We start from the raw sequence: 12,415 nt of genomic DNA, 5'->3' as shown, positions 1-12,415 counted from the left end.
CGGATTTAACGATTCGTTATAACGATTTAAATTCGTTTTAACAAATTCAAGAATTCGTTATATCAAATTCAAAAATATTTTTTGATAGGTCCTAAATGGGCTTCCGTATATTTTTTCTTTACAGTTTCTGATAAAAGAGCAACCTTCGGACTCTATTGTAAACCAGGAATCACAAAAAATAACATTTCCATAGTTTTTTTTAATTATGAATTGTAATTTGTAAATAACAAAAAGTTCAATGTAAAGTCATTTCTTCACAAAATTTGTAACTTTAATTACATGATTGACACATATGTTTATGTCTTATTATGTTATAAACTTTGCACAAAAAGTCCTTTCGTACTTCACCTTTCTGTTCCACAATCATTTAATCACCTACAAGTTTTGTCGAACTAGCAAAATGACTATATCGTTCTTCAATTATAGTAATCATCTTAAGATATACTCTGTATAAGTATATAAATATCTAAGTTTAAAAACGAATATATTTTTCAAAAATTGTTCCTAGATAAAAGTTTATAGCTAAAAATATCATTTCGATTTTCAGGTGAAGTTTATGATCAATTTGTTGATCAAACGGCCTTCTTAAATTTTTTCGGGGGGGGGGGGGGCAAATTTTGTAGATGGGAGAAAAGTTTTTAAAAGTAATTGCACTTTTATTAACATAGCTGAGATAAAATCATTTTTAGTAAATATTCCAATTTAAAATGTACACGAATTGAATATGTTTTAGGAGTTACCTAATTTCAAACAATGAACATTGTATCGGAAGTATTGGAAATTAAAATACATAAACTCTTAGACCAACGACCCATATCAGTGCATAAAATTTGTTCGAAACATTCATATTTACAACAAATCAAGATTGAGTGCAGAGATGATGGGAAATTCATTAAAACTAGTCTTTCTTTAATGTTGTACACATTGAAAAATCATAAAGATTAAACAAATGACATTAAACTTGTTCATATATTGCATGCACATGATATTTTGCTGTCAATAAGCCTTAACTCGTCTCATAGTGCTATGAAAAAATCCTTATTGATACTATGATAAGTGCTTCCATTGTTGTAAATGCTAAATATGTCACTGAATAACATGTATAATTTCCTGATTCATGACTAGATATATTGATAAAATAAAATTGGAAATCAACAATTTAATTTTCTTATGACTAAAATGAAGTAACTAAAGAAACAATACCTTTCAATATCACACTGCTCCGTAAAAATATATCCCTCTATTTGGCATTATATAATCAACATGAATTCAATTGAATAACAAAATCAAAAGCTAATTCCCAAAATAATTGTACAAATATGATGTACGTTAGTGTACCTCTAATTTTAAATTTAAAACATCTGAGATGGCATTGATGTTAATTTTATATTCTAATGCATTGCTGGATCTCTGTTTCTGGCAGAAATTCATGCTCTTCATCGATGTATCAAATTGTCCTTGTTTTTTAGGAGGAGGTTATCCAATCATAATCTTTTGTCGTATAAACTCTTGATTTCCTATCATTCATTGCTTTCCCATCATGCCTTGTTTTCCCATAAAGCCCTGATTACCCATTATTCCCGGTTGTCATGGCATCACGCTTAAGCCTGATAAAGTATGCGGCCTAAAGGGCTAAATTTCTTTTTTGTTCATTGAATTAAAAGATGAATTGTTTACTGGAGAATTTGCCCCTTGCGACTGACTACCTTTTATTTGAGTTAGAAAACATTTTTAGTTGCAAAACGCTGATGAGAAATGAGTCAAATACTAGTAGATCAAAAGACTGTTTGTTATTTGTCCCTGATGCTGGTCTAGATCCTGAAGAACCCTGCATCTGACCCATTGATCCAATCCTGAATAATTGAGAAAACCTACCAGTACTGGATGCCTTACTTTGTGAAAAGCACATGACATAAGAATTCAAATTTTGCTGCTGTCCAATATTTTTCTGATTACTAATCCTCCTCGGTTGTCCCATTAAACTGGAAATTATTAGTGATGCTGACTTACTTTTGATTCTTAAACACTGGGGTGAAGCCTTACTGTTGGACATTGTTTTTGCTCTTTGAATCTTCTTTGCTGTTCCCTCTGCTACCCATGGCCCTAGCCTCTGTTTTGATTACAAAGTTAGATTAAAACTCATTGGACTTCATGCACGAGTGAACCGAGACATTAGATCACCATACAGGTAAACTGGCAAAGCCACAGCTGAGGGGGTATACTAAAAGAATCATTCATTTTTACGAGTGTGTGATAGTGAAATTCCACAAAGGGTCAAGATTCACGGTCTAGAACGAGGCTCTGCCGAGTCCTGGACCGTGAATCTTGGCCCCGTTAAGGAATTTCACTATCATACATGAGTACATAATGAATGATTATTTCTCTCGCATTATTTTACATTGAAAAACGATGTCTGACAAATTTATGTTATGACGTTAAAAAATTACTTTCGGTTATCCCTCCGTGTGCTTCAAATAGTGCAAGTCTAAATGAGAGCATACGACAGTTTTTTAATGAAAATATCACAAATTGTAATTAATTAAGCAAAACAATTACCTAATGAATAATCTCAATCAATCATTTTGCATTTCCCTACAGCAGACAACAGATGTTAATGTATTAAAGCGGCGTAGTACTATTAATACACAGTGTAAGACAGAAAAATCTCACACTGCTGCCTCACACCGGACAAACCGATCTCACACCGGTGATAATGCGAGAAACAACTGCTCTACATAAATAAGTGGTAATAACTAGTACAATAATTAGTAAATAACAGGTGAATTATCTACTTGAACTTAGTAATGGTTCAGGCTTATCACTGAGACATCATAAGGGTTACCTATAAATAGAACTAACAGAAAATAATACATTTATTAGGAACATTTTGAAAATTTAACACTAAAGTACCTAAAACTATGTTAAAACTATTGAAAAAATTAACAAAAATCTGGATGGGATGTTTCCTTTATCATTTTTAACTTTTTGAGCAATCGTCAAATTAACTAGACTTTTCTCTGTTTCCAAAAGAAACATAACTCTTCTCCAGAAAATTTATTCATAATAAATGCATATCTTTATATAAATTGATTATTAAAAAGCTTAAATCAAGAGTTTATACATCCAAATTTCCATAGTAAAAATTGGCATAATTATATATCAAGTATATAAATGATAGTTGCATCTTTGTGGGGAACATCATGAAATGCATGACTGTCACAGAGATTCAAAAGAAGGAAACAATTTGTTGAGCAATTTGTGAAATAGATATTTTTGTGAATTTTATTGGTTTAAAAACATCTCTTTCTGGAAAGCATCGTAGATCTGTAACGTGATTTAATTTATAATTACTCTTTACTTTTGATTAATTTAACTGAATATTTTATTTGTTTCAACCAATGAAATAAACCCTGACTTTTGTTCCTGCTTCATCTTGTTGCGCTCCTCCAGTTGTTCTTCGATGCTCCGACTCCAACTTAGATATTACATCCTTGATGGTCGTTATATATGCAATTAACTGAAACTTAAACTCTGTATTCTAGGAGTAAATGTAAAATTAAAATTGGTAGTTTGATGATATATGAAGTGCATTTTAAAAATAAAATAAAATAAAAGTTTACAACAGTGTATATAGTGCCGTTCTTCATGTAAATTAATTGTGAATGACATAAGTTCAAGTATATCATTATTGATCAGACACAATCCATGATTTGTTTTCATCGGTAATTTGATACATACAATATAATTAATGTGTCTCTGAAGTTAAAGTATGGACTGCATAAGAAAATATATTTCCACACGATAACAATACAACATCTACCACATTTCAAGAATTTGATCTTTTGAGTTACACACAACTCATTTCACCCATTTATTCTAGAGATAACAATATAATATCTATCTGGTCTAAGAGTCATGGAAGGCTTTCTTTTCACGAAATTGTAAACAATCCTCATGATAAAAAAATAGTTCTTTGTACGAAATTGTAAACAATCCTTATGAAAAAAAAAGTAGTTCTCAGGTAACAATTATTTTTACTTAAGGCAAGGATCTAGTAAATAAACAGGAAGTTTGAGGATTGAATTTCTTTCATGATGTAATATGGTATAAATAAAGTCTGGACAATATAGGGTTTTTCGAAGCGTACCTTTACAAAAAGACACCATGAAATAACTAGACATGTAACACAATGATAGATGAAGATAAGCGGTAATATTTAATTTTTTTTCAGTGCCAGATCAGAAGGCCTACTCGTACGTTTGCATCTTTTTTGTTTGATTAATTAAATTGTATTCATATTTAAAAACGGCTGTAAAGAACGGTCAAGAATAAACTTGTACATATTTATTTCAAGTCGTGACGTTCAAAGGACACCGCACCAACAAGGCGTAAACTTCAACTTTTATTACCTTAATTACCATGTCTACAATGATTATGGCAAAACGGCTAGAGCAGTAAGGATTATCAAATAAACATCAATTCATAAAAATAAATCTGAGCCTTTTATTTATTGGTCAGGGTCTAGGTTAAAATTAACATTCAAATGATCGCGAGAACCCAATTACATCAACAACCAATAGATACTCACATTTAATTGTGATATTTTAAATACGACAATGATTATTATACAGAAGGTGTTCGCCTATTTATGTTGGACGGTCATTCAGAGCAATATGAGCATGTCTGCATGGTAACCTTGTTAAGTTATTTTAAATATAGTAATATATTTTGTATAAACACACTTACTGTATCTAATGACAACTCAAGTTTCAGGAATTTTATAAATCTTTACACATATAATAACTACCTGAATGGAGTGCTGCACAATCCCATTGTTAGCTTTTTCATCCAGAGCAGTATAGAAGAAATAGAACCATGCAGGAAGTTTAAAATTCTTGATGCTTCCAAGCATAGACCAGTTACGAGGAGTAGAGGAGTACTATACAATATTAAGATGTATAAAACGTGACTATTTTCTAAAACCAGTATGTACATTTGGTTTACACTAACGTTTTTTGCTCTAATTCCTTGTGTGCTATCTAGTCATTTTCGAGGAGGATTACTAACATGGAATGCGGTAAATGAAACCCAGGTATGTGTTCATTTATTCAATATCTATATTATTAGCTTAGTTTAACCTACAATTTTTTAAAAAGTTTAATGTTGGTCATTGCTGACATTATTATATTTTATTTTATATAACAATATTGCTAGGGGTGTAGAAATATGACTATTTCATTTCGATGCGAAAATAGGCCAATGTTTCAACAATATTTTGAAATGAAACTGATACACAAACTGTAGCCGCAACTGTAACATTAAAAAAAAACTAATGTTAAAGGTAATTGAAACACAGTGACTACAGCAACGGTTTTTCAAAATAAATAGAAACCAAGAGGTTCATAGGCCAAATCACTCACCTGAAGAAAAGTTCTTCTTGTCTCTATCAAAATTAATAAATATGAAACACATATCAAATATTGTAAAAATCATACAAATCCTCATATGTTCAAGAATTTGACAATACATAAAAACAATTATAGATACAAAGAAGTCAAATTTTTTAACATTTTCATACAGTTCAAACATTTAGAGGTCCGCCTGAGTGCCTCGGTCGGAAAGCAACCGACCGTAATTTTCTTCACCGGTATATATACCCCACTGCTATTAGATGAGCGATCGAAACTAATATGGCGACCAAATGCTTTTATGAATGCATGTCAGCTTTAATACCTGAACCAACTTTGAGCTTTTCAACTGATATTGAAAATAACTAACCTATCTAAACATCTTAGGTAGATAATGATTCGTTTCATTTAAGAGCTATTGCGTACTTTATATAGACATTGAATATTAGTTCATGCTACTTCATTTTCTGATGACTTTATTCACAAAAGTACATTCATTTTGTCAAAGAATAATTGAAAACGATATAAGGCAAACAAATATCGAAAATTCTTTCTTTCACATGTCTTAATAAATATACAAATAATATTTGATCCTAAAGACATCAGGTTTTACCGTGAGGAAGCTACACTACAGTATTTACATTCTCCTTTGCTTTCATGGCTATGAAGCGGATTGGAAACTCAATGTTATCTGGTACCCCAAAGATTAATTCTATTGTTCCCTTTATATTTGGATTTATTAAAACAATAAACTGCTTTTTTCCGTATGAAGGTGGCGACATTGCAGAAAAAATACATTACCTGCGTTAGCAGGTAGCCATGGGGACAATTCCGCTTGCGCATGACATAGCCTAGTTTATGCGCAAGATTTTGCCATAGGGCCAACGAAATAACAAATTTTAAAAAGTAATTTTTCTCAAGAACATTTTTCTCATCAACTAAAGATTACAATTAAACCAAACTAATTCAGTAATTTGCTTGATTTGAATAATTTATTGCTTGGGTTATTTTGGTCAGTTAAAAGGAGATCTTTACCAATAAATCTTTTTTTTTTACACAAAATAATCAGATTTCAAAGCAATGTTGATTAATACTTATGTTATGCCAATCGAGGTCGAGACTTTTTCGATGAAAATGACTGTTTGCAGATCAAACTTTAAACAGCGGTTTCAATTATTGACTGAAGTACATATCCACCACATTTGAAAACCAATAGGCATCGGTTGGATTTTTATTATCAATTTTTTTCTTCATTTTTTGTTTTCCAGATTCTAGTCCGTCACCGTCTTACCTATGTCTACTCCTACTGTTCCAATCCACAAAACAATACATTGGAATGTATCAGTGGATGTACAGGTAGTGTGGTAACGAATGCAAATTGCACGGAAAGCAATTCAGCAGAAAACTGGGCGGATTTTGAAGGAGAAACCATATTTGATATCAGACACGCAACATCATCACACCTCGGTTTGCGGTTTGTAAATTATAATCATGCATGAATGAAACATCCATTTTGTTTTATTAAAAAAGACAATTTTATGTATCTTTATTATATATATATATATATATATATATATATATATATATATATATATATATATATATATATATATATATATATATATATATATATATATATATATATATATATATATTAAAATTTTCTATTTTGTATGAAATATTGAAAGATATACTAAATGTTAATACTTACTAAACATTTGATGATTTTTTTCAAAAGTTTTTAATTTAAAATAGGAATACACTGAATTGAACTAAACAGCAGGCAAAATGACTATAACTGTTCTCTCCTGAACAATCTTAATCAAAGTACTGAAGAACTGACGAGAGTTGATTTTGTCGATGTTTATTTATTTTAAAATCAATGATATGTTATTTTGCATGACAAGTACATGTAGTTTCTAATTTGTATTTGAATAACGCACATTTTTATAATATGAATTTTTGGACTTTTTCGACAAGAATGTCGAGAAACCCCCCATATGAATCATCTTAAATAATATTTAAAGATAAAATTAATTCAATCAAACTATGTATCAGTAATAGAAATATTTATCGAAAATTGTATGGATCCAAGCAATATTAAACTCTATAGTCTCGTTCAACCAAACGCTCGGCTGACACTGTAAATCTCCGACAAGCAAGGGAGACTCTCTGCTTGTCGGAGATTTACGGAGACAGCCGAGCGTTGAGTTGAACGAGACTATATTGAACTCTGGCGTAGGAATACATACGACTACAAAAAATATCTAAATTGTTCGTACCATTTAAAATCTGACTATTTTCAAGCTATTTATAAATAAGTTTCTTTGAAAAACAATGGTTTAGCATACATTACATCGAATTTATCAATTATGTTCAAGAACTAAGTCTTGTCAGCAGCGATGATTTGTGATGAGGTCCAAACACTGTTTCACTTTCGATTTGTCTGAGTAACTGCATAGGAGAGTTGATTAAAATCAACTCCCAAAAATTAAACCCGGGTACTTTTTATATATTTAATGCTGTTGGATAAAAGTGATTACAACCCACACAACAGCAGAATTTAATTTTTTCATTACAATGTGGCTTAATAACAAAGACCCTAAAAGATGTGTTGAATTATTATATTCAATGTTACTGTTTTTATCACCAAAACTTTGCCAAAAATGTATACCATTTATTCAAATATCGGTGATACAATTTGGACAAAATACATCTACATGTAAAATACCATACAAATTGCAAAACTATAGTTGTCTTTCAATCAAGAAATATGTTGGTAAATATTGCATATTAAATCATTATTTCTGATATAAGATTTGCCTCTGGGAATTTGGTATCGTTAACACAGCCTACATTTGCTCATTCCTTGATCCTTAAGATGACTGTAGATTTAAGTTTACGAAGTGATACTGGAAGCACAAACCAGTCACCTGTTTCATCAATGGCTTCATCTATTATACATCCATGTGAACTCAATCAGTACATTCACATTCCAGGTAAAAAAAAAAAAACCTTTTTCTAAAATACACTTAATTCTTGACATTCTTTTTTTCTTGTAAACCGCTATCAAAAGATTGATTTCATTTCATTGGCCTTTAAAAGTTTAAACGTAAGAACTGTTGGTAACCATAAAAAAAATACAAATCACATGGTTTTATATATAAAAAAATCAAAATCGGTTTGTCATTGTTGCTCTAATGGAAAAGAATTGCGTAGTGATAAAACGTAAGGTAAAGTTCTGAACCTGTGGTACTTGTATTGTAAAGTATGACTATACCCAGGATTACCCACCCAGACCCCACCCGCGCATAAATTCCGATTGTCCGATGATACGTTACGTATAATGTTATTATTGTAATTAAGGTCTTCCGTTTCCAACGGAAGACCTTATAGTTTTCGTACTGTTTCTTATTATTATTATTATTTTTTTCCACGAATTTTGTGCACGCGATTTCTCGAAAACTATTCGGCCGATTTCGACCATTTTTTCTCAGATGATTGCCAGTGGTCATAATTCTAGAAGTTTTTTTAAAATTTGAAATCGGCACTTCCGGTTCCGATTTACGGCCGATTTTGTAAGTTTTTACGACTAATTTTGTGCAGACATAAACTCAGAGACTATCAGAGATAAGAATATGAAATTTTCAGGATAGGTAGACCATAGGTTGAAGTTGTGCACAATGTAGTTTTTTTGCGCCAGTGGCGCCATTTCTATGAGCTCGCATAGGCTCGAAAATTGGGTACGAATTTCGAATCAAATATTTCATACGTTTTGATCTGTATCTTTTTATGAGTAGATATTTTGTTAAAACATATATAACAAAAGTGGTAGATAATCAAAAGTTCTTTTCAACAAAATCAAGAAATAGGGGCTGGCCCCTTAAATTAGGGGCCAAGACAGTCATAAACTCTATTACAATTAACTTAAAAACGATAAAGATTTTGTAATGCATTATAGAAGCAAAGTTGTTGATCGTACCAATATCTATTTGAAAAAAATCATTGCCACGCCCTTTTATTACGTAATTAGGGATTTTTAGGGGCCAAAGTACTTAAACTTTGACGAAAAATAACTAGAGAAGTATACATATTTTGTTAGACATCATAGAAGAGAAAATGTTTGAATAAATGATTTAAATTGATTCCACTTATCAAAACACGATTTTCTGTCCCCATTAAGGATCTAGAGGGCTGGCCCCTAAAATATTCAATCATTTGTATCTCAAAAATGATCAACAATTTCACATGGGTGTAAGAACAAAAAATATTTGCATTCTTAAGACCTTTTCACACAAATCAAGAAAAAGGGGCTGGCCCCTTTTTTTAGGGGCCAAGGCCTTCGTAAACTCTATTACAAGTAACTTAAAAACGATTAAGATTTTGTAATGCATTATAGAAGCAAAGTTGTTGATCGTACCAATATCTATTAGAAAAAATCATTGCCACGCCCATTAATTACGTAATTAGGGATTTTTAGGGGCCAAACTACTTAAACTTTGACGAAAAATAACTAGAGAAGTATACATATTTTGTTAGACATCATAGAAGAGAAAATATTTGAAAAAATGATTTAAATTGATTCCACTTATCAAAAGACGAATTTCTGTCCCCATTAAGGATGTAGAGGGCTGGCCCCTAAAATATTCAATCATTTGTATCTCAAAAGTGATCAACAATTTTAGATGGATGTAAGAACAAAAAATGTTAGTATTCATGAGACCTTTCGTATAAAATACAAGAAAAAGGGGCTTGCCCCTTAAATTAGGGGCCATTAGACTCCTAAACTCTATTACTCATACCTTAAAAACAATTAAGATTTTGTAATGCATTATAGAAGCAAAGTTGTTGATAGCAGCAATATCTGTTTGTAAAACTCATTTCCAAACCCATTGATGACGTAATTAGAGATTTTAGGGGACTGAAATATTAAGTCTTTAATGTGCTGTATGTTAAAAAGCAAAACTCTTTGTTAAGCATTTTAAAGGATATTGACAATCGTATACATTATCTAAAAGGAGGTGGTTGAGGGAGAATTCTGAAATTTCATTGATATTTTAATCGAATCGTTTAAAAAATTAAACGGAAGACCTACTCGTTACTCGTAACGAGATCGTATCTAGTTATATAATGTAATTATATCTACATGTAAAACATTTGACATTTCATCCCCATTTACTTCTTTAATACACAAAATTACCACGATTGCATAGTATTACAAATGTAGATAGACCATGCAAATTCGTAGGAGCTGCTCATTTTCTCAGTTATCGGTTTTGGGTGTTGCTTTGGTCATCTTCTTGGGCGTCATCTTCCCTCTCATTTAATTACAATGTATGTTTACTGAAGAGGGTCATCGGAATGGGATAATACATCTAATTCCTATGACTCGCACAATCATTCGTACCACAAAACGCATGATCGCACGAGAGTTGCACGTCCAATCGCATTTGCGCATGTTCACTTGCGTGATCCTATCGCATTGTCTTACAACACTCACTTTCTTTGTACAACAGTCACATATAGACGCATGATATATCGCACGATTAAATGCATCGCACAACGGTCGCTTTAGATCGAGCAAATTTCATACGAATACTTTTCCATATTCGAGTTTTTTTTTGGCAATAGTTTACGATCAAAATCTACACTTTTCGGTCGCGCGAATATTCTGTTATTTCGGCTCGTGTGCCAATTGTGAAGATCCTATTTTCTTGCTTTTAAAATTGTATTTTCATTCTAAATTTATTTTGTTCTTTAAAAAAAGCTGATAAGAAAGTTTGTATTGCCAATATTTAATATATTTACTTTCCAAAGTGGCGGACTTTGACGGAGATTATATTCGATGTCGCTTTGCAATAGGGTTAGACGAATGTGGATCAATTTGTAGCAACCATTCATCTTATTTGACATTAAATGAGGTAGGTTTTTTCTTTTAATTTGAACATTCTGTAGGACTGTATCTCGAAATTTTGTAACTTGGCCTGCTGAACAGATTTATTAATATTATTTGTATGATTTTTCCCCCTAGACAGCCTGTGCATTCTATTTCCATTACGATGTGAGTTATGGAGATTACACCGTGGCTTTACAGATCGAGGATTTCACAGACTCGTCCTCTAGTGTTCCATTAAGCAGCGTTCCTTTACAGTTTATGATTATTGTTAGCAGTATTCCGTGTTCTGAATCCTGTTCCTTTGTTTCACCCACACCTCTCGACGGAGATACATTACATTCTCAAAACGGATCGTTACAGTTTATTGCAAGAGCTAAATCACGTTCTTTATATGAAATGTAAGTTGATATGATTGTTAATTTTTGTTCCTAGCTTTCAGTGAATAGGGATATTATTTTTAGCGTACAGTGTAAACGTTCTTTATTTCCTTAAATCTGTGCAACCACCATGATATCAAATTCAGTGTGGTCGAGGTCCGTATCAATAATCATTTTTAAAAACACTCTCGTTAAATCATTAATTTGAATACCGACATCACTTGGTTTCAAATTTTATGCAGCAAATTTGGCTTTATTTAAAATTTTGCAATTTCATCTGTCAGTAAAAACTTAAATATTTACATATATTTATAAAACACTATAAAGTATCTTTTATTATAAATATCTTCATTTAATAGTGTTTCAAAAATCATTATCTGAAATTTTAATTTGATGCGTGTTGTGGCAATTTTTTGGTCAGTAGGTTTTTAATATAAAAATATAGATATTCTAATCGTTCAAATTGAAGTTGATTGATTATGAAAATGTTTATTAAATATTTAATACTTTGTCTAGCTTTTGCATTCATTATAGTTATTTTCATGATATTTCTGTAATAAACTTATTTCAGAGTGACAGAATTCCATGTTATGTCACCTCTTACATTTACAATGTCAGCCATCTCACAACCTGTGGTAGACGAGTATCAGGTCACCATGTCACTAGAGTCTGTTGCCAATAATGTCATCGGAACCTATGTAGTGTGCTTTTCAGCAGAGACGAATAAAAGGTAA

General features: G+C 31.4%; 1 protein-coding gene across 1 annotated transcript; it reads left to right on the top strand.

Annotated features, from left to right (window-relative positions):
• The first annotated feature begins 4,848 nt into the window (after positions 1–4,848).
• Positions 4,849–12,415, top strand: LOC128192551 (uncharacterized). The gene is made up of 5 exons (XM_052865326.1): positions 4,849–5,092; positions 6,677–6,882; positions 8,226–8,407; positions 11,444–11,702; positions 12,253–12,415. The coding sequence occupies exons 1-5, from the start codon at positions 4,988–4,990 to the stop codon at positions 12,413–12,415; spliced, it is 915 nt and encodes a 304-aa protein (XP_052721286.1). The 5' UTR covers positions 4,849–4,987.

The sequence above is a fragment of the Crassostrea angulata genome, chromosome 1, assembly GCF_025612915.1.
Source record: "Crassostrea angulata isolate pt1a10 chromosome 1, ASM2561291v2, whole genome shotgun sequence".
NCBI lineage: Eukaryota > Metazoa > Mollusca > Bivalvia > Ostreida > Ostreidae > Magallana > Magallana angulata.
This window is presented reverse-complemented; position numbering and strand designations above follow the sequence as displayed.

What these genes read in the sequence shown, in the direction of transcription:
- LOC128192551 (XM_052865326.1), top strand. Translation starts at nt 4,988, where the DNA reads ATGTACATTTGGTTTACACTAACGTTTTTTGCTCTAATTCCTTGTGTG. An exon ending in TCAGTACATTCACATTCCAG is followed by an intron (nt 8,408 to 11,443) that starts GTAAAAAAAAAA and finishes CCCCCTAGACAG; the next exon opens with CCTGTGCATTCTATTTCCAT. An exon ending in TCACGTTCTTTATATGAAAT is followed by an intron (nt 11,703 to 12,252) that starts GTAAGTTGATAT and finishes AACTTATTTCAG; the next exon opens with AGTGACAGAATTCCATGTTA.